The following is a 21511-nucleotide window of genomic DNA, read 5'->3' as shown; positions in this document are numbered from 1 at the left end:
GCAAACTACTCTAGGATCTGTCCATATGTACAAACAGGCCCCTACTTGTAAAAATGGGGGCACACCTTCATGCGGAAGACTTTTCAGAGTGGTTAGCTGATCTTTTAGGTTCTGTGTCCTACAGGCTGAGTGGGAGTTGGGCACTGAAGGCCTGTAAGTACTTATTGCTAAAGTAGATAAAAACAGAAGTGTGGGTACTTACTGCTGAAGTAGAAGAAGGAGAAGGGTGGGATTCCTCCAACCTCTTGCAGACCTCCTGCATTGTGGTGGGAGTACCCTCTGGTAAAAAAAAGGGCTGTTTAAGCAGTAGGTGGACCAGTACACTACAGCTATACTTGGATGGAAAACAAAAACCGTGACAAACAAGCTTGCTCCCTGTATGCAACATTGTAATGCACAGGGGCTTCTCAATTTATACCAGGATTGTATTATGGGAACCTTTACAAATTTCAACTTCCTCATTTTTTTTTAAGTTGAAGGAAAATCTGCACAAGAACGTACCAGTTAAAAGTTCTAGCGCTCACTCCTGTGTCTCTGCAGCTGGTGAGTGTGAATCTATTTCCAGTAGGGAGCTATGGAAACTGGTGAGATGGCGCTGTGGCTTTATAGGATTCATCAGTATTGTTGGCCCTCTGCAAAACACAAACTAGCAGGTGCTTTTCTGTCATATGGCCGCCTATAAGAAGTTTAAACAACGTATTCGGAAAGTGATTTAGAAGAAAATGTAAGCAGGGAGAACTGGTGCAAAAGGGGAAGCAACACCTAACAGGCAAGTTAATGTGTAGCCTTTCCTTCTAATTCAAAAGGAGGAGTCAAGCCTGAGCTTGTTTGGCTGGGCTTCTCCTATAGGTCACAAGAGTGCAATTCGTTTTGAACTCCTGTGACCCATTTTCAGCAGAGAGCGGTCTGAAGTCCGCTCTCTGCTGACGTCGCTGGAATCAGCCCAGGCACCGCGTCATCACAACAATACAGTCTGGATCCGCCAGGTACCTGAACTGATGCCTGTCTCATATCATCATACTTACCACCTAGATAAGTATGATGGTAAAAAAAAAAAAAAAAAAAAAAAAGGTCCTCTTTGTCTCCCTGCAAAGGTAAAGCATAATGGACTGCTATGCATCGCATAGTAGCCCATTATGTGTCACTTACCTGACACAGGAGCCAGGGATGTCACCGCTGTCCCCTGTAGTCCGGAGCATCCATCTTCTTCCGGGTATCGTTGCTCCGGCCACTCACAGCGCCGGAGCAGTGATGACATCATGCGCACGGGAGCCGCCACTAACAGCATGCTGCTGCTAACGGTGATAGTGTGCCTGCATGCCGCTGTATACATCGCATGGGCCGTAGACAGCTGTCACTGTCTTTTAGTAAATATCTCCTAAACGTGTAGGTTTAGGAGATATTTCTTGGACCTACAGGTAAGCCTTAATCTAGGCTTACATGTAGGTCAAAGTGGTTTGTAAGGGTTTACAATCACTTTAAAGCCCAACTTCAAGAAAGCTTGAGACTCCACAAGATGTGGACATTAGATGGAGCCAAGTATAATAGGATATTCCTATAACACTTTGCTCCATCTAGTGACCAAATGCTGTATTTTCAGTTTTACATTTGAATAGCACAGGATAAAGCCCTATTAACATTTATTTTGTGCCCCATTCACATAGAACAAATGCACATGCACTTCTACTGGGTGAATAGCTAAGCAAACTCATTCTTAATAAACCCCCATGTATCAGATTGGCTAGTTTACAGGTATATTGTGGGATAACGCCAGTCATACAGGTGCCATGAGGAATCTAGAGAGCAGGGATGTGGTTAACTATTAGGTGTTTTATTCACACAGAATCATTGAACATACACTTTCACTGGGTGAATGGCTATGTGAATTCTTTATAAATCAATCCCCATGTACCAAACTAGCTATTTTATTTCAGTCACACAGTGCCCTCTGAGATAACGCCAGTCATACAGGCACCATGAGGATGCTGGAGAGCAGGGATGTCAAGATCTATTAGGTTATTATTTTTCACCCAAAATGTACGTATATGCACTTTCACTGAGCAAAGGGTTATGCAAATTCTGTATAATTCAACCTCATGGCGTTATTTCAGATTACTGCAAATTAACGTTTTTGAAATGTGAAAACCCTGCACCCTTAAAATGTGCTATTTACACTAACCACTGAACTGACTTGGGCGAGTTGTTTTTCCTACAGGCACTTCACTTCATGCATCAGCACTAACATTGTCTTTTATTACTCATCATTTTCCAGATTTCCCTGGACATGTATTTATGCAGCTTTTTATTTTCTGTGCATATCTTAGGTAATAAGTAAGGCTACAAAACACTCAAAGCTGTGTTTTTTATTGTTTCGTTTTAAAAGGATTCTCAGAAACAGAGCACTCAGTGCACATATTACAACTAATTAGGAAATGGAGACTTTGGTCTGTACATTGGACTGTGATGAGGACCCGTGTTAATGGTGGATATATACACTGTAAAGCACCAAGCGGGCAGTCCAGGCAAAAAAATACAATACAGGAAGCAGGGATGAATATATCCAGATTATTATTCAGGATTTAAATAGTGGCAACAGTTTGCACAGCGTTTTACATGTTGTGGCTAGAGCGGCATTGGCTGAGGTCACACTCATTGACATATTCAAGCACTGGGTCAGTGAGCGGTGTTACTTCCTTCATCTGTTGATGGTTCTACACCCCTGAATGGTGTATAAGCACCTGCTCCCTTCACTGCAACTGGCAGGGATACCTTTGTTTTAGCCTAGAGTGGCACTGCAAGTGATACCAGGCTTCCCTAAAGAGTTGAGTTTTCAGGGATCACCTAAAAGGTGACCAGAGTAAGAGGCCAGACAGATTTAGATAGAGAGTTCCAGAGGATGGGAGAGGCTCTAGAGTAGTCCCAGAGATGAGCGTGGCAGTAAAAGACAAGAGTGCAGGATTTCTGGGGAGGAACGGAGAGGATGGTTTGGGTGATATTTGGGCACAAAATTGGTGATGTAGATCAGGGCAGAGTTGTCGATGGCTTTGTATGTGGTTGTTATTATTTTGAATTTGTTGCACTGGGCAATCGGAAGCCAGAGAAGGGGCTGGCAGAAAGGGTTGGAGGACGCTGAGCGGTTGTTGAGGAAGATGACTCTATGGGGAGGTAGGCCTATGAGGAGGGAGTGGTAATAGGTAAAGCAAGAGATAACAAAGAAATGAATGATTAGCTTGGTGGTTTCATTAGTTAAAAAGGGGCGAATTTTAGAATTGTTACGTACGTGAAGTCTACAAGCTTTTGACAGCGGTTGGATTTGGGGCCAAAAGGGACAGATCACAGATGATAATTGGTGGTGCTGAGGTTTTGATGGGGACTGGTAGTTTAATACTGCTGCATACCTTTTTGTTCCAAGATCCAAAAAGTCAATTCATCACTTAGAGTCCATTCACACAGGGGCAACACGACTTCCAGCGAGACTTTGGGAGGCAACTTGGACACAACTTGAGTATGTATAACAGCTCAACTTGAGGCAACTTACAAGGCAACTTGAAGTTGCCTCCAGGACAGGGGACTTTGCCAGTGGCCAATCACATAATAATAAGCTCTGTGGGAGGAAGGGGTTTGCCTAGAAAACTATTTTTACTTCCTGGAAAGTTGCTTTAGTTAAGACAGGGGATCAGACTTGGAGGCAACTTCCATTGAAATCAATGGGTACAAGTCGGATTGAAGTAGTACAGGAACCTTTTCTGAAATCAGAGCGACTTCAGTAGTGTGCATTAAGACAGCTCTCATTCACTTACATTGATTTTATCATGTCGTGCGACTTGGGGCAACTTCAAGTCAGATCCAAAATTGCCCCTGTGTGAATGGACTCTAATGCAGCGTACACACGATCGGAATTCCGGCCAGAAAAAGACAGATGTGAGCTTTTCATCGGAAAATGCGACCGTGTGTATGCTCCATCTGAATTTCCGCCAGTCAAAAATTGATAGCATGTTCTCAATTTTCCCGACCAAAAATCAGGCATGCTCAGATTCAACTACGAGACAGAAGCTATTGGCTACTGGCTATTGAATTTCCCTTTTCTAGTCCCGTCATACGTGTTGTACGTCACCGCGTTATAAACGATCGGAATTTGATGTGACTGTGTGTAGGCAAGACCGCTTGAGCCGAATTCCGTCGGAATTCAATTGGGAAAATCATCAGAGCTTTTTCCGACGAGAATTCCAATAATGTGTACACGGCATTAAGTCCGGGAGTCCATTCACACAGGGGCAACTTTGGATCCGACTTGAAGTCATCCCAAGTTGCCTCAAGTCGCACAACATGATAAAATCATGAGTTTAGAATGCAGGGAGGCGGGGCTTATGGTCATGTGACCACCGCGACTGTTGCGGCAGTCACATAATCAGAATGCTCCCCATCGCAAGCAGCGAAGGGAGCTTTCTATTAGCTGCCAGTAACTGTGCAAGGAGCCTGCTGGGCATGTGCTCTCGGCTCAGCTCTATTTGCACGTATGCGGCCACTCGGCGCCAAGGCCTGCCCACCGAGAGGTTGTTGCATATTTGCGTGCACTTGGCGCCAAGAGGTTACGCAATGGTTTTACTTATCTCTTACTGGAAGTTAAAAAATAAAAGACTTACTGGTTGCATCAACAGTCGACAAAGGAAAAAAACAACTGAAAAAGAAAAGTAATGCAGCCACCACATATATGAACTGGTAAGCTGCAATATACTTAAATACTGCTTTTGTCCTAGAGCATATGGGTCAAACACAAGGCCTGCGGGCCGAATCCAGCCTGCCAGGCCATTTAATGTGGCCCTCGTGCCCAGGGCTTTCTCATCTCTGGCTCTCACCCTCCGCTCCCCGCTTGCCTCTGTCACTTGCAAATACAGAAGCCGTCTGTGTCTACAAAGGCAGCTTTCCTCTCTGCGGATCTCACAGATCCCTGCCTGCCCTACAATCACAGCAGAGATTCAGATGGAGTGTGGGATGAGGCATTACATGGAGAGCTGAAATGCCGACCAATAATCTCCATGCAAGCAAGAGTTGTTCCATGCAAGCAAGCGGTGTTCTGTCAAAATAGCCAATTCATGGAGATCTCCAATCACATCACTTCCGGTTACTGTAACCTATCAGTAATTGGAGATTTCACTAAATTGTTGTTTTGACACAACATTGGCAACTGTACACACTCCGGTAAACGATATTATGAGCGGACATTGTTAGTCCGCTCCTATACTAACCAATAAAATGGGGTGACAACTTTTTTTTCCTTACCCGCCGTTCTGTCAAAAATTGTAAATCCTCTTGTACCGGAGTGTATACGGTTGCCAGTACTTTGTAAAAACAGCAAATCATCGAAATCTCCCCTTACTGATGGTTTACAGTAACCAGAAGTGATGCGATTGGAGATCAATAAATTAGCTATTTTGACAGACCACCGGGCTGGGTAGGTGAGATGTGAGGAAGCTTTGGGGGGAGATATGTGCAGGGGTGGGGGATGGGAGAGAGAGGTGAAGAGGTCAAACCAGAGGAAAGGCAAAAGTAAGATATGGACAACCTGTGCAAGAGAGCTGAACCCAGCACTCTGTGTATAGCACACCACTAAACCCTGCACTCTGTGCATAGCACATTACTAAACCCTGCACTCTGTGCATAGCACATTACTAAACCCTGCACTCTGTGCATAGCACACCACTAAACCCTGCACTCTGTGCATAGCACATTACTAAACCCTGCACTCTGTGCATAGCACATTACTAAACCCTGCACTCTGTGCATAGCACATTACTAAACCCTGCACTCTGTGCATAGCACATTACTAAACCCTGCACTCTGTGCATAGCACACCGCTAAACCCTGCACTCTGTGCATAGCACACCGCTAAACCCTGCACTCTGTGCATAGCACATTACTAAACCCTGCACTCTGTGCATAGCACACCGCTAAACCCTGCACTCTGTGCATAGCACACCGCTAAACCCTGCACTCTGTGCATAGCACACCGCTAAACCCTGCACTCTGTGCATAGCACACCGCTAAACCCTGCACTCTGTGCATAGCACACCGCTAAACCCTGCACTCTGTGCATAGCACACCGCTAAACCCTGCACTCTGTGCATAGCACACCGCTAAACCCTGCACTCTGTGCATAGCACACCCCAAAACCCTGCACACTGTGCATAGCACACCACTAAACTCTGCACTCTGTGTGTAGTGCACTCCTCAACCCTACACTCTGTTCCGAGAACTCTGCATGCAACCCTGAACTCTATACACAGCACTCCCCTAAACTCTGTACATAGGGCACCCCTGAAACTACAGTCTGTACATAGCTCAACCTAAACTCTGCACATAATGCACTCCTGGTTCTAATTGTCAGTTTAAGATCCTCCCATTGTTCAATGTGGTTCAGTGGGGGGCTTGGTTGAGTTCCTGAGCCTATACTCTGAAAAAAAGAAAAAAACAACAACGCCCAAGATAAATTTATATAGTCTTACAGATACAACCAGCCTCTTGAGGTCAACCCATAATTCTGATACAGGCTGCAATGAAATTGAGTTTGAATCCCTTGTCCTAGAGTGACAATGTAGTCCTCCACAGATACAATGTTGCCAGCCAAGGACACAGTGTGTTACTCGCAGAATCGAAGTAAAAGAAAGCTAATGAAATGCATTTAAAAGAAAACAAATGCAGCCACCACATCTAAAGACCAGTAAGCCGCAACATATTACGTTTTTTTTTTCTTGGGTTTAAATACCCTTTAATTCAAATAGTCTTGTCAATGTGTGGTCACACTTGTTACACTATTTTTGGATTTAGAACTAATGTGCAGCAGATAGTCCGGATACCTCATCAGGATATTATTTATTGTCATTTCTTTACTCACCTGACAATGTACACATTCTCCGTCCATGATCAGACAGTCGGAATTGGCTACACACTTCCGGCATTTCCAGCAGCGCAAAAGGAAGACATTGTCCTTATGGCTCATTTTAGGTTACTTACTGAAAAACAAAAATCAAATTACAAATGTAGTCATAGTTTACTGGAACACCCGTACAGATACTTCCCAAATTATTTAGGGGTGATCATCCAGAAACTATTATACAAGCTACTATTTAACCATTCCTATGCTGGGGCAAATACAATAGTGGTAGCTGAAGTTGCGATGTCACTAGATATTTGTGCTGTTTTTAAAATCTATATGGCTAGTGGGTGTGTACTTCCCCCATTGGCTGCTAATAAAGCGGGTCTTTCTGCCAGTGGCCATTGATATATTGGGGGTCCTTCCCCCATTGGCTACAAATATATTGGGGGTCCTTCCCCCATTGGCCACAAATATATTGGGGGTCCTTCCCCCATTGGTCACAAATATATTGGGGTCCTTCCCCAATTGGCCACTAATATATTGGGGGTCCTTCCCCCATTGGCCACTAATATATTGGAGGTCCTTCCCCCATTGGCCACTAAAATAAGAAGGTTCTTCTTCTCTGGCCACAAATATAAGGGGGCCATTCATTCACATCCATAACCCTAACCCCAGTGGTCACTTGTATTAGGGGTCCTTTACCCACTGTCCACTAATATAAAGGGCTCCTCCCCCCACTTGCCAGTAATAGAGGGGCTTTCTCCCACTGGCCATTAATCTGGGGTCCCCCCTATACTGCTCACTTTTATAAGGGGTTCCTTCCCCGGTGGCCAATTTTCCCTATCAATTTATTTTTTCTGGCTATTTTATTTGTTTTTATGATTATTACTGATAATAATGTTGTTATACAGAGCAGAGGGGTATTAGAAATGATTTGCTCTGGGTAGTAAATACACGAGGTACGCCACATTCTTTATTCTTTTATCTATTATTATATCTACAGCTTACTGATCATTAATGTACTATGAGCTGTAGCTGTGATCACTTACATATAGCAATGCAGAGTATTCTACCTCCAGCGATCACACACACCACCGCAGAGTATTCTACCCCCAGGGATCACACATATACACTGCAGGTCATTCTACCCCCAGCAATCACACACACCACCGCAGAGTATTCTACCCCTAGCGATCACACACCCCGCCACAGAGTATTCTACCCCAGGGATCCCACATATACACTGCAGAGCATTCTACCCCCAGCAATCACACACACCGCCACAGAGTATTCTACCCCCAGCGATCACACACACCGCCACAGAGTATTCTACCCCCAGCGATCACACACACCACCACAGAGTATTCTACCCCCAGCGATCACACACACCACCGCAGAGTATTCTACCCCCAGCGATCACACACACCACCGTAGAGTATTCTACCCCCAGAGATCACACACACCACCACACAGGAGTATTCTACCCCAGTGATCACATACACCACCACAGAGTATTCTACCCCCAAGGATCACACATACACTGCAGACCATTATAACCCCAGCGATCACACACACCACCGCAGAGTATTCTACCTCCAGTGATCACACATATACACTGCAGAGTATTCTACCCCCAGTGATCACACACACCACCGCAGAGTAGTATTCTACCCCCAGTGATCACACATATACACTGCAGAGTATTCTACCCCCAGTGATCACATATATACACAGCACAGTATTCTACCCCCAGTGATCACACACACCATCGCAGAGTATTCTACCCCCAGCAATCACACACACCACCGCAGAGTATTCTACCCCCAGCGATCACACACACCACCGCAGAGTATTCTACCCCCAGCGATCACACACACCACCGCAGAGTATTCTACCCCCAGCGATCACACACACCACTGCAGAGTATTCTACCCCCAGCGATCACACACACCACCGCAGAGTATTCTACCCCCAGCGATCACACACACCACCGCAGAGTATTCTACCCCCAGCGATCACACACACCACCGCAGAGTATTCTACCCCCAGCGATCACACACACCACTGCAGAGTATTCTACCCCCAGCGATCACACACACCCCAGCAGAGTAGTATTCTACCCCCAGTGATCACACATACACACTGCAGAGTATTCTACCCCCAGTGATCCCACATAAACACTGCAGAGTATTCTACCCCCAGTGATGACACATATACACTGCAGAGTATTCTACCCCCAGTGATGACACATATACACTGCAGAGTATTCTACCCCCAGTGATGACACATATACACTGCAGAGTATTCTACCCACAGTGATCACACATATACACTGCAGAGTATTCTACCCCCAGTGATCCCACATAAACACTGCAGAGTATTCTACCCCCAGTGATCACACATATACACTGCAGAGTATTCTACCCACAGTGATCACACATATACACTGCAGAGTATTCTACCCACAGAAATCACATGTATTCACATACAGATGATTCCAGAGCTTTTCCCCCAGTTTCTCTGAACACACACAAGTAATGCAGAGTTGATCTCTGTGTACACATCACCAGTCTGCAGAACACTCACCACTTCCTGGTTGGAGAAACAAGTCAGCGTAGATGGGAGGTCACATGGTGCGGTTTCCTCCAATCACATAGCGGGGATGATGGAAGTAAACATTGGCAGGATTAGAGGAGTGTGTTCTGTGCGTCATATGAAGGGCCTGTCCCTCTATGGAGGGATGATTCCTCTGACCCACTCTTCTCATATCATCTCATATTCTACACAAACACTGGCTGGGATAGATGACAGCTAGAAAAGCTTCTTAAATCTGAACTGCAGTCAGACTAAGGCTGGAGTCACACCTATGCATTTTTAGTGCTTTTTGCAGATTTGCACTACAGAACGTGTTCCATAGGAAACCATGCTAAATGGACTGTAGTGCAAATCTGCAAAAAGCACTAAAACTGCACAGGTGTGAATCCAGCCTAAACTGGCATGCATGAGGGATCAGACTTCAGAAAGTCCACATAGAAGCTGACCCCCACCCTACATCGTATTTAAAGGGTAACTCCACTTTCGTGGGGAAAACTTAGCAAATAAAAAATAAATACAGCATATACAGTTGCGACACAAGTCATGAATGTTATCCCTTTCCGTGGATAAAAAAAAAATACTTTCCTTTTCCTTTGATTAAAAAAAAAAGCTTTTCCCTTTCAATCTGTAAATTTCTGTAAAATACAATACAATATGGCCACCCGGAGATGTTCTGTACACAGCGTATCCCCCCCCCCCCCCCCATATGTCATCCCTGCTTGTGTGATCGGCTCACTGATTTTCCCAGAAGTCTGCACTGAGATACAAGTTAGATTTTGAGCATCCCTTTGACACAAAAATAGAATTTTTGGCGAAATACTCCCAAAGGGATATCACATCTAAAGGGATGCAGACCCTGCCACTTTCCTCATTAGAGCCCTGCAGGTGCAGCAGATTGTTGAATTATAAAACCACTCCCATTCAGATGCACTCAGCACGTGGACACAGACAAAGCAATTACTTCACAATAACAAAAGGTAGGATTCTGCAACAAAGTTTGTTAAAACCCTTGTAATGTACATCGATCACCCAAAGGGGAATTTTTTTTTCTCAACAAAAGCGGAGCTACTCTTTAACTACTTGCCGACCAGCTCACGCAGATCAGCTCTCCTGTGCGAACCGATGTACCTGTACGTCGGTCGGTCCATGCAAGGAGGATAGCGGGCGCCATGGGAGCATGCCCATAGACTCGATGTCCACCAGCCACCCGCAATCGCAGTGTACAGAGGCAGAACAGGGAACTGCCTACGTAAACAAGGCGATTCCCCGTTCTGCCTAAGAAAAAGGATATGGTTGGTAGTACCCTGTGGGGCGCCTCCATCCCCATTATGACCCCTTTCACACCGAGGGCTTTTTGCAGGCGCTATAGCATTAGAAATAGCGCCTGCAATCCACCCTCAAACTGCTGCACCATTGTCTCCAGTGTGAAAGCCTGAGGGCTTTCACACCGGAGCGATGCGCTGGCAGGACGCCAGGAAAAGTCCTGCCAGCAGCTTCTTTGGAGCGGTGAAGGAGCGTCGTGTTTACCGCTCCTCCACCGCTGCTCCCCATTGAAATCAATGGGGCAGCGCTGCAGTACCGCCGGCAAAACGCCGCTATTGCGGCGTATTGCGGGTGGTTTTAACCCTTTCTTGGCCGCTAGCGGGGGGTAAAAGCGCCCGGCTAGCGACCGAAATGTGCCGCAAATCCGATGGTAAAACACCGCTAAAAATAGCGGCGTTTTACCGCCGACTCTAGGGGCGGCGCAGTGTGAAAGCCCTCTAACCGCTTGCCGACTGCCGCACACAGATGTACGTTGGCAGAATGGCACAGGCTGGTAAATGGGCGTACAGGTACATCCATATAAATGTTCTGCCTTTCGGGCGCACGCTGCACACCGTGGGAGCGTGCCCGCGGGTCATGGGAACTCAATGTTCTCCGGCGGTCCACGATTGCGATGTGGAGAGTAGAACGGAGAGAAGGCTTTGCAAACAAGGCATTTCTCTGTTCTACCTTGTGTAATGACAGAGATCTACTGCTCCCTGTGATCAGGAGCAGTGATCGCTGTCATGTGTATAGTAGCCCCTCCCCCCACCGTTAGAATCACTCCCTAGGTCACACTTAACCCCTTGATCGCCCCCTAGTGGGTAACCCCTTCACTGCCAGTGTCATTTACACAGTAATCAGTGCATTTTTATAGCACTGATCCCTGTATAAATGACACTGGTCCCAAAATAGTGTCAAAAATGTTCGATGTGTCCACCGTAATGTCGCAGTCATGATAAAAATCGCAGATCGCCGCCATTACTAATAAAAACAAATTATAATAAAAATGCCATAAAACTATCCCCTATATTGTAGACGCTATAAATTTTGCGCAAAGCAATGAATATACGCTTATTCCGATTTTTATTTATTTATATTTTTACCAGAAATATGTAGAATACATAGCGGCCTAAACTGAGGAAAAGAATAGTTTTTTTTATATATTTTTGGGGGATATATATTATAGCAAAAAGTAAAACATATTGTGTTTTGTTTCAAAATTGTGGCTCTTTTTTTGTTTATAGCGCAAAAGAAACAAAAAACAAACGCAGAGGTGATCAAATACCACCAAAAGAAAACTCTATTTGTGGGGAAAAAAGGAAGTCAATTTTGTTTGGGAGCCACGATGCATGACCGCGCAATTGTCAGTTAAAGTGACGCAGTGCAGAATCGCAAAAAGTGCTCTGGTCAGGAAGGGGATAAAATCTTCCGGGGCTGAAGTGGTTAACATACAGATACAGAGTTTTGCCCATTGAGACTTTAGATGAAGCGCCACACAGTCAGTAATAAAAAAAACATAGCATAGATTTATTGAATATGCCAGTAATAGGACTGGGAAAAATGCCAAACAGTTGGCCCGAATGTACATATCCATTACATCGATACATGCAGTCATAAAATAATCCATAGTAGGTGTGTTATAGCATCTATGGTGACCCAACGTGTTTCGTGAGTTCAGTCTCACTCTTCAGGAGTTGATGCATAGACATGATCTATAAGGTAATGACATGTCAGAGATCTTCTGTTCCCAGTGATCGGGAACAGTGATCTTTGTCATGTCCCAGTGAGCCCACCCCCCCCCTCCCTACAGTTAGAACACACCCAGGGAACACATGTAACCCCTTGATCGCCCCCTAGTGTTAACCCCTTCCCTGCTAGTGTCATTTTTACATTGATCAGTGCATTTTTATAGCACTGATCAATGTAATAATGTCACTGGTCCCCCATTTGTCTGCCACAATGTCTCAGTCCTGCTAAAAAATGCAGACTGACAAAATTACCAGGAAAAACAAAAAAAAAATCTATCCCGTAGTTTGTAGGCGCGATAACTTTTGTGCAAAGCAATCAATATATGCCTATTGCGATTTTTTTTTTAAACTAAAATATGTAGACAAATATATATCGGCCCAAACTGATGAAGAAATTTTTTTTTTTATATTTTTGGGATATGTATTATAGCAGAAACTTTTTTTTTTTTTTTTTTAATCGTTGGTCTTTTTTTGTTTATAGCATAAAAAATAAAAACCGCAGAGGTGATCAAATATCACCAAAAGAAATCTCTATTTGTGGGTAAAAAAGGACGTCAATTTTGTTTGAGTACAGCGTCGCACAACCGTGCAATTATCAGTTTAAGCCCACAGTGCTGCGAGATTGTGCGCATTCATGTCATTTGGGTGAAACCCTATTTATTTGAATAAGTTGCATTCAGTGGGCAGTATTGACCACCCAGGGGGTATAATGTTTGTTGCAAAGCATCAATTCTGCAACATGTGTACAACCACCTCTGGCCATTGTGATAGGTGTGGGGGAGGGGGGGGGGCAGTCAGGAGCAGTACCACTCTCTCCTACTGCATGTGTGAATGAGCCCCTAGGGAGAAGTTAAACGTATAATGTCTCAGAAAATGTCTAAATTTCAGGTGCCGAATCTGAACCCAACAGAAGCAAAATGTTTAAAAAGAGTAATGAACATTTTACAGCTAATAGGCAATAGATTGTTATACAAATGGCATAGGAGTCTGGGCACTGTCCTGGGGTACATGCAGGGCTGGTGCAAGGATTTTTTACACCCTAGGAAAAACCTAATTTTGACTCCACACCCTTTTCCCTGCCCATGTATACCCCACCTTTTTAATAAAGCACCCATCAAATGCAGCTTACCATCAATGAATGTTTTCTTGCTTCCATTCATTCGGGAGTCGGGATACAGACACAGTCCTCCGCTGCACCTCTGACACTATGTGCGAACGGAGCTGTGGCTGCCTGCTAATGCTGAGGCTTAGTTGCTTGCTGCAGAGAGAAGAGAGTAGGAACACCAGTGGCTGGGTGCCCTAGGCAGCAGTGCACCCTAGGCGGCTGCCTAGTTTGCTTAGTGGTAGCACTGGCCGTGGGTACATGTGCCAAAGCAAAAAGAAAACCCAAAAGTGAAAAATTCTTTGTTCATGCCAGGGGATACTGCCTAGTGAGACAATTTTCCCATGCTGCAATGGTTAATAGCAGTGGCTTCAAGTGTGAGGGTCTCATTCCTGCTCGCTCACCCATCCCTTCCTGCTCTATTTTCATTCACAGAGCTCATACTATTACTGTCCCATAGTGCAGCGCGTTCTTCGACTGGGCAGGAAAGATCCTATCGTTCATCTGCTCCTCCTCCATTCACAAAACACATGGTGAGGGAACAGGAAAGGGCTGGCGATTTGGGAGGAATTTGGTGGCATGAAGGAAGAATGTTTACATGAAAAACAAGTGTATCAAACTAATCAGTGCAACCAAAAATATAAAATAAGTGAATACTAAGATATGAAATTATAAATTACACTTAAAGCTGCTCGCTATAGCACTTTTCAGTGATTCCACCCACTGCATAAAACAATTTAATAAATATAGTGCAGCGCAACTTGTAACTCTCAAAAATACATATCAAAATATAATTAAACATGAAGTGCATAAAAGTCCCCTCTCAAAGTGATTTTAAGAGTCCAGTGTCTCCATTCAGTTCATGTCAATACAAGTGAAAATAAACACCGAAGTGTCTTCAGAGTCTTCATACATCTGTGCTCATCCTTCACCAGGTGAAAAACCTGCTCACCTTACGGCTGGGTTCACACTAGTGCCAACTGGATGAGGGTTTTCTCCGCATCCAATTCGCATGACAGGAGATTGTGACCAGCTCTCTATGGAGCCGGTGTTCTGCCGTATAGTGTCCGGCCATCAAATAGTGTCCGCCCCGTACTGCGCATGCGCAGTACGGAGCAGACGAAGCTTCGGAAAATCTCCGAAGCTGAACGGCACCTGCGCCGTGAGTGGAGGTGATAGCCCCACCATCCAAGCGGACATAGGGTTGTGAATATGAGAGGGCCCCTCGCGGGTGAGCTTCGCTCGCCACGCTTCGGGCTCGGCCTCGCTGCGCTCGGCTCTTTTTTATTCCTACTCTATGTCCACTTGGATAGTGGGGATAGAACCTGGACTCACGGCGCAGGCGCCGTTCATCCTCGGCAATTTTTGGAATCTGTGTTGCTGTGTACTGCGCATGCGCAGTACGCAGCGGACACTATCGGATGGAGGACGTTATATGACAAGACACCAGTTCACATATCCTCGTGGCGGCTGCAGAGCGGATTGCACAGGAGTCCTATGCATCTTTGACTCGCGCTCTTTGCTGCGCAACGGATGTTTTAGTATTCACAAAACATTTGCGCCTGTAACACAGTGCAATTCCCCATTTACTATTATATTGCTGGCGCACGGGAGGCGGCGATCGGTTCGCCGCTATAGAACATGGTGCATGCATTTTTCAACTCAGAATTTAAAGAAGGTGGAAGTGCCAATATTATGGGGGTGATGTGGCTGAATTGAGGACGTGTAGTTATAACTGTCCAAGTCTTAAATATGCCCAAAATAGAATGATAAAGTAACTTTCTCTGAACAAGCCTGCTGCGCCTGCAAATACACTTAGCCCTTGTACACACGGTCGGAGATTCTGACAACCAAATCCTTCGGAGGCTTGCCACCCCCAGAAGAGAATCAGGAAGGACTCCCATTTGTCCTCGTCGCAGATGAGGCGTTTGCCCTGGCAAACCATCTGATGCGGCCTTTCCCGATGAGGACCCTCACCCCGGACCAGAGGAGCCTGTCCAGAGCCAGAAAATTGGTGGAAAACACTTTTGGAATACTGGCCAGCCGGTTACGCCTTTTTTTAACGCCTATCCACATGGCGGAATACAAAATAAATCACATTGTGCTGGCCTGCTGTGTTCTTCACAATTTCCTAAAAAGACATTCTGCAAACTATGTGATCTCAGTTGTCCAAGAAGCAGACATGCTGGAAAATGAGAACCTCACGGGCCTTGAAGATGCTCGTCCTGGCTTGCCCCCCCAAAGCGCCCGTGAGGTTAGAAACCAATACATGGAGTACTCTGTGGGTAGGGGGGCCATTCATATGCCAGACAATGTCTGAGCGGCATTTTTGGAATACATTTTTCTTGGAAATTACAATAATCTTTGTTTTCATTTACTGCTTGGCTTGGTTTTATGTGTCTCCTAGGTAAATTTATGTTTTTTATTGTTGTGCCTTTTTTTCCAACAGTGCAAACCCAAGTTCTGAGCGAGATGAGGGGACAGTCTTTTCTTCAGATAATCTTATGATGTTGTGGGTCTGCTACACACACACACCTTATTTTTGTTAACTAATGTATGTAGTGCATAACTGACCAAAATCTTGCTAATTTTCAGCACCATGACAGAAATATGTGGGCTCAGGAAAATGGCATGGTTGTGAAAATTAACACATCACTGTGGGTGTTATTTACTAATAGACTTGTGCACAATGGAAAATTTTTTCGTTGTCATTCGTAAAATATATCATTTCGTTCTGTTATATTCGTTATGTTACGTTAATACGTTTTCGGATAATTCGTTATTATTCGTAGAGTGCCGAATTCATTCGTTCGTATTCATTGAAATTCACTATTTATGTATGTATAGACATTCGTGATAATGATTCGTAGTTTGGAAAGTTGTTTGTTTATTTAATATTTTAACACACACAATGACAACGTCTCTTCTCCTCGGCTCAAATACAATACAACACCCTTCTAACTCAGTTCTCAGGAATGCACTTTGCCAGTAATCCATCCTATGGCACAAAATTAATTAGCTGATTGGACTATAAGATTTACTTTGAGCTGACCTTTTTTTTCATTAGATCTTTAAAGAATTACCGAATCATGTCGAATTCATTCGTTATATTTCTTTCGTATTCGTTTTAATTCGTTATTTTTTTATTCGGACATTCGGATGCATCCGAATGTCCGAAAGATTCAAAATTTCGATTTGTTACGAAACGAATTGCACAAGCCTATTTACTAAAGGCACATCCACTATGCACTACAAGTGCACTGCAAAAGTACACCTGAAACTGCACTTGGAGTGCAAAGTGGAGTTGCCTTTAGTAAATAACACCCATTGTCCCCGAAAACAACAATTTTACTCCAAATACTGCTTTTGCGCATGGAAAAAGGAAGCCACACATTGTTGATAATTTAACTTTTTAATCAAAGCACATTCACGTGTGCGTTTAGAAAAGGGTTTTACAACAAACCAACAAATTGGGTGTATCAAAAACATTATTTCAGGTAATTTTTTGGTAACTTGGTGTTTTTGTGTAAACAGGCATGTATCTAAGCATAACATACAGAACACAGGAACTTACAAAGTTCAACTTTGAAAAGTGAAGACAATATCAGACATGAGTATGTACAAACTGGGCTGATATTGCCTTCATCACATGGGGTGTCACATCTGGAAAAGCCAACTTTGGAAGATGCACACAGTGTGTCAACATGTGCTATCTCCCATCATGGGGGATCAATGTACATGTTTTGAGGCTGCAACCCCTTCATCTCAGCCACTTTCCACAAAACACGTACATTGATCCCCCATGATGGGAGATAGCGCATGTTGACACACTCTGTGTATCTTTCAAATTTTGATTTTTATAAAAGACAAAAGTTGTTGTTTAAAAGCAAAAAAATAAAACCCTATCTAGTTTGGGGTCTTTCACACTCTCCCCAAAACATCAATGATGTTCTTCATTTTATTTTTAACATCATTGATGTTTTCCTGTATATTTTCTAAGTCCTGATTGCACCCCATTATCTCCCCAATCAGGATCTGGGCACTTTCACTGGTAAAATGTGATTCTTCTTCCACATCACCTACAAAACAAAGCAAAAAAACACACCATGTATTATAAATATGACAACATACATTGATGAGCTTACCGGAAGCTGTGTTCTCCGACACTCACCTGTTGTGGTGACAATTTGTCCAACTTCAACTATCTCTCCTTCCTCCTCCTCCTCCTGCTCCTCTACTTCTGGTTTTGGAATTTTGACTTCTTTGGGAGGTGTGGGGTCCCTGGTGTCCTCAGACTTCCCGAGTCTTCTCTCCCCTATGAGAATGTAAAAAAGGAATAATTAGCACACAGAGGGCAGAAATAGGAATATGAAACATTGCTTGGAAGTGTTGTACAATTGTGTTTTTTGGCTGAGTTCAAAGGTGAAAACATTATTGTGGACACTTTGTTAAGCTGGAATACTTACCTGCAGAACGATGTTTCTTACTAATGAATGAAACCATGAACGTGAAAGTTGCCATTTTAAACTGCACAACATGAAATCAAAGCACATGGAGCAGTATGCAAGCAAGAATAATCATATGAACACACGACAACTACTTACTTTTTTGAAGAACGTGCTTGATCCTTCTGTACTGATCGTGCTCCCTCAGTTTCAGGTCTGACCAGCGTTTTCTCAGTTGATCCTTGGACAACTTTAGCCATGATCTTGGCCTTTCTGATATTTGGGTTTGGGTAAGGTCCATACTTCCCATCATAGTCGGTCCTGTTCAATATGTCCACCATCTCCAACATCTCTACAAAAGACATATTTGAGGCCTTAAATCTTCTCTTCCTGGATCGGGACGTTTCAGGCTCCAGGCTTTCCTCACCCTCCTCCTCGTTAGTGGAACTCTGATTGCGCACCTGCGTTGTCTCCGCCATGTGCTCTCCCCACTGCGCCAAAAGTGAAGGGGTGGGGAATAGTCTAGAAAGGAATAGTCTAGAAAGAACGTCAGGGGCGGGCGGAGTTTCACGCATGCGCACTGTATATAAAACGCAACACGCGTGTGTCATCCGTACGATCTGTGAACAGAGTGAAGAGCTGACGCGACGATCGTGCAAGCGAAGGTAAAATTTTGAACTTGGTACATCACTAGACTAGACTGCTTCTATCTAGGCCTATGTTGGGACAAAATTAGGAGGGTTTATCATGGCATTTGTAGTATTTTAGGGTTTGTCTTGTGTTGTGTCTTGCAGACAAGATGGATACCTTCAAAAACCCAAATTTTATGGGGCTATTCCTTGAAGTGTACAGGGAGCTGCCCTGCCTGTGGCAGATCAACAACCCCTTTTATCTTGACCGAAGAAAGAAGAAGGCAGCGCTGGAGAAACTTCTTTCTTTGGTGCGGACCATGGTCCCCACGGCAGACATGGCAAATGTGAAGATGAAAATTGGTGCCATGAAGAGTACATATCTCAGGGAGAGAAAGAAGCACCTGGAGTCCCTGAGATCAGGAGATCCAGATGCCATTTATTACCCCAGGATGGTTTACTTCGAGAGGCTGCATTTTCTGGTAGACCAGGGGGAACCCAGGCCACCACTCTCCAGTCTTCCTTCAAGGCTTCCCTCACCCCCAGCTGAGGCTTCCAATGTCCAGCCTGGGCCTTCCAGGCAGCAACATGTGGTGGGGCCCAGCTTGAGACAGGTATTGCATTGTTGAACATATTTCTTGTTGTACATTTAATGATGTTAACTAGATGTTCTTATTGATCAGTAAGTTGTGATTTAACAAGGTGGTTTACATATCAATAGACAGTAGTGACCAAAAATGATTGGGACAAGAATGAAAAATGCTGGGCTCAGAATGATAGTCTGTTGTATTTGGGAACATTCAATTTGCAACAGTCATGAGCTAAAAATGGTGTGATTGACAAGCAAAAAACTAAAACTATGTCCCATTTTCATACAGAGGAAGACCTCAGCCGGGGGAGAGGCTGTGGCAAGTGGCAGCCATATGGAACATAGTCAAGGATTACAAGATAAAGATGCCGCATAGTTATGTATTCCTAGATAGGCTTCTAGTTAGGTTAGGTAAATTTAGTTCCTGTAACTCTCCTGAAATAAGTTGAGCAGCTTGCAATTATTTGGGGCTGTTCTGTGTCTCACTGGTTGCAGATTTTTTTTTTTTTGCATATTTGATATTTCTTGAGGTTTTAAAAAGACATACAAATTAAGCTGAAAAACGCAGACTTGTGTCAAACAGTCGCTTTGATATAGCAAACATGGATTAGGACACACAAACCAGGGCATGTCCTGGCCATGGAAGAGAGAGGAAGTGCATCTCCTCTGCTCCATGTCCACCGCTGCTTCTATCGCAACTTTTGCAGGAGATCTCGCTTTCAGGCAGCCCTCACTATTTCCCAGCAATGGCGGACGTCCTCCCATCCACCGAGCGCTGATCGTTCTCGGCAGGGTCAGCTGGAAACGTTCTTTCCCAGGTCTTGCGGATCAGGACATGAGGCTTCCAAGATGGCGTCGGTCCTGAAGGCCCAGAAGGCCCGCAAAGGTCTCCCAGCTCCAGAGGATCTCAGCGTCTCCAATACCTTCTTCAAGGTCGGTGAGTGACTCTGTTCTTCCAGCCTCTCCTGGCTCCATAGCCTCAACTTATAGAGGCTCTGATGTGGATGATCTGCTTGAAGATGGGGATATCAAACACCATATTTGGTCTCTTTCCACCTGAGAAGACCTGGAGTGGTTTACTATTAGGGTGGAAAAGGCCTTTCAAGAGGATATAGCAGAACTCAAAACTTATATCACACATCTGGGGTCTAGATTGTAGTCTCTTGAATGGAGATTTGATGAAGCACTTCCCACTCTTAGCCCTTGTACACACGGTCGGAGATTTCGTCGGAATGTGTCCGAATGGAGCGGTTTGTCTGATATTCCGACTGTGTGTGGTATGCATCGGACTGTTTCCGTTGGAATATCCGTCGGACCAAATTTTCCAACTTGCTGGAAATATTTTCCGACAAACTGCCCCGATCGGACATACTCCGATCATGTGTAGAGAATTCCGATCGGACAAAGTGCCACGCATGCTCAGATCAAATTGCTAGACCAAAGCTATTGGCTACTAGCCTGAACGTAGTCCCATCGTAACGAAATTACCTCATCACGTTCTGAAAGATCGGATTTTCCGACAACTTTGTCTGACCGTGTGTATGCAACAGTTTCGGACAAGATCCGTCAGGCAAAATCCGACGGACAAAATCTTTGGATCTTTAGAAATAAAACATATTTCAAATCTATCCAACAGACTCAAGTCCGAAGGACTAATAATCGGGAAAACCGTTTGTGTGCTAGTCCGATGGACCAAATACGACGCAAGGGCAGCTATTGGCTACTGGCTATTGAACTTCCTTGTTTAGTCCCATTTACGTCATCACGTTCAAAATGAATGGACTTTCAAATGGACTTAGTCCAGTCGTGTGTGTTTTGTTTAGTTCAGAAAGTCTGTAGGACCTCCGCCGAAAGTCCATTGGGAAGAACATCAGACCTAGTCCGTTGAAAAGTGCGGTCATGTGTACGCGGCATTAGACTTTATGACTATTTTAAGAAAGTGGGCAGATATGTCGCTTCTTCTGGAGTAGGGGGAGCATAAAAATCCAAGGTGGAGAGGGTTAGGTTCATGGAAGGATCATGAGGGCTGGGGGTTTTAGGTACAGCAGGTAAGGAGGTGTACATTTTACTCTTAACGTGTCACTAAACCTACATCATAAAACAACTATCAACAAATAGTGTATTACATGCTATTCATACTCACTCATAAATTATATTTGTTTTGTGTTCTCTGCAAAAAACCTGGTTGATCCTGCTGCTCTCTCTCCGCCTCCTGTTTATGTCT

The 21511-nt window shown here is 44.4% G+C and overlaps 1 protein-coding gene across 5 annotated transcripts in view; it reads right to left on the bottom strand.

The window, feature by feature from the left end:
- RNF180 (ring finger protein 180) overlaps positions 1 to 9542 on the bottom strand; it is a 141841-nt gene extending 132299 nt beyond the window's left edge. For 2 of the 5 annotated variants that reach the window (XM_077462621.1, XM_077462626.1), the window contains exons 1-2: positions 6893 to 7010; positions 203 to 279 (exon numbers count right to left, since the gene is read on the bottom strand). In XM_077462621.1, coding sequence (XP_077318747.1) covers positions 203 to 279; positions 6893 to 6956 — 141 coding nt within the window. In that variant the 5' untranslated portion in view covers positions 6957 to 7010. Of the gene's footprint in view, positions 1 to 202; positions 280 to 6892; positions 7011 to 9363 lie in introns of those variants that run through there. The other 3 variants (XM_077462623.1, XM_077462625.1, XM_077462622.1) reach the window with 3 other exon arrangements.
- Positions 9543 to 21511: the final 11969 nt, after the last annotated feature.

The sequence above is a fragment of the Lithobates pipiens genome, unplaced genomic scaffold, assembly GCF_037356315.1.
Source record: "Lithobates pipiens isolate NorthernLeopardFrog02 unplaced genomic scaffold, aLitPip1_a1.2 Scaffold_3, whole genome shotgun sequence".
NCBI classification, from domain to species: Eukaryota; Metazoa; Chordata; class Amphibia; order Anura; family Ranidae; genus Lithobates; species Lithobates pipiens.
Note: the sequence above shows the minus strand (reverse complement) of the source record. Positions and strands in the feature narration are given on the sequence as shown.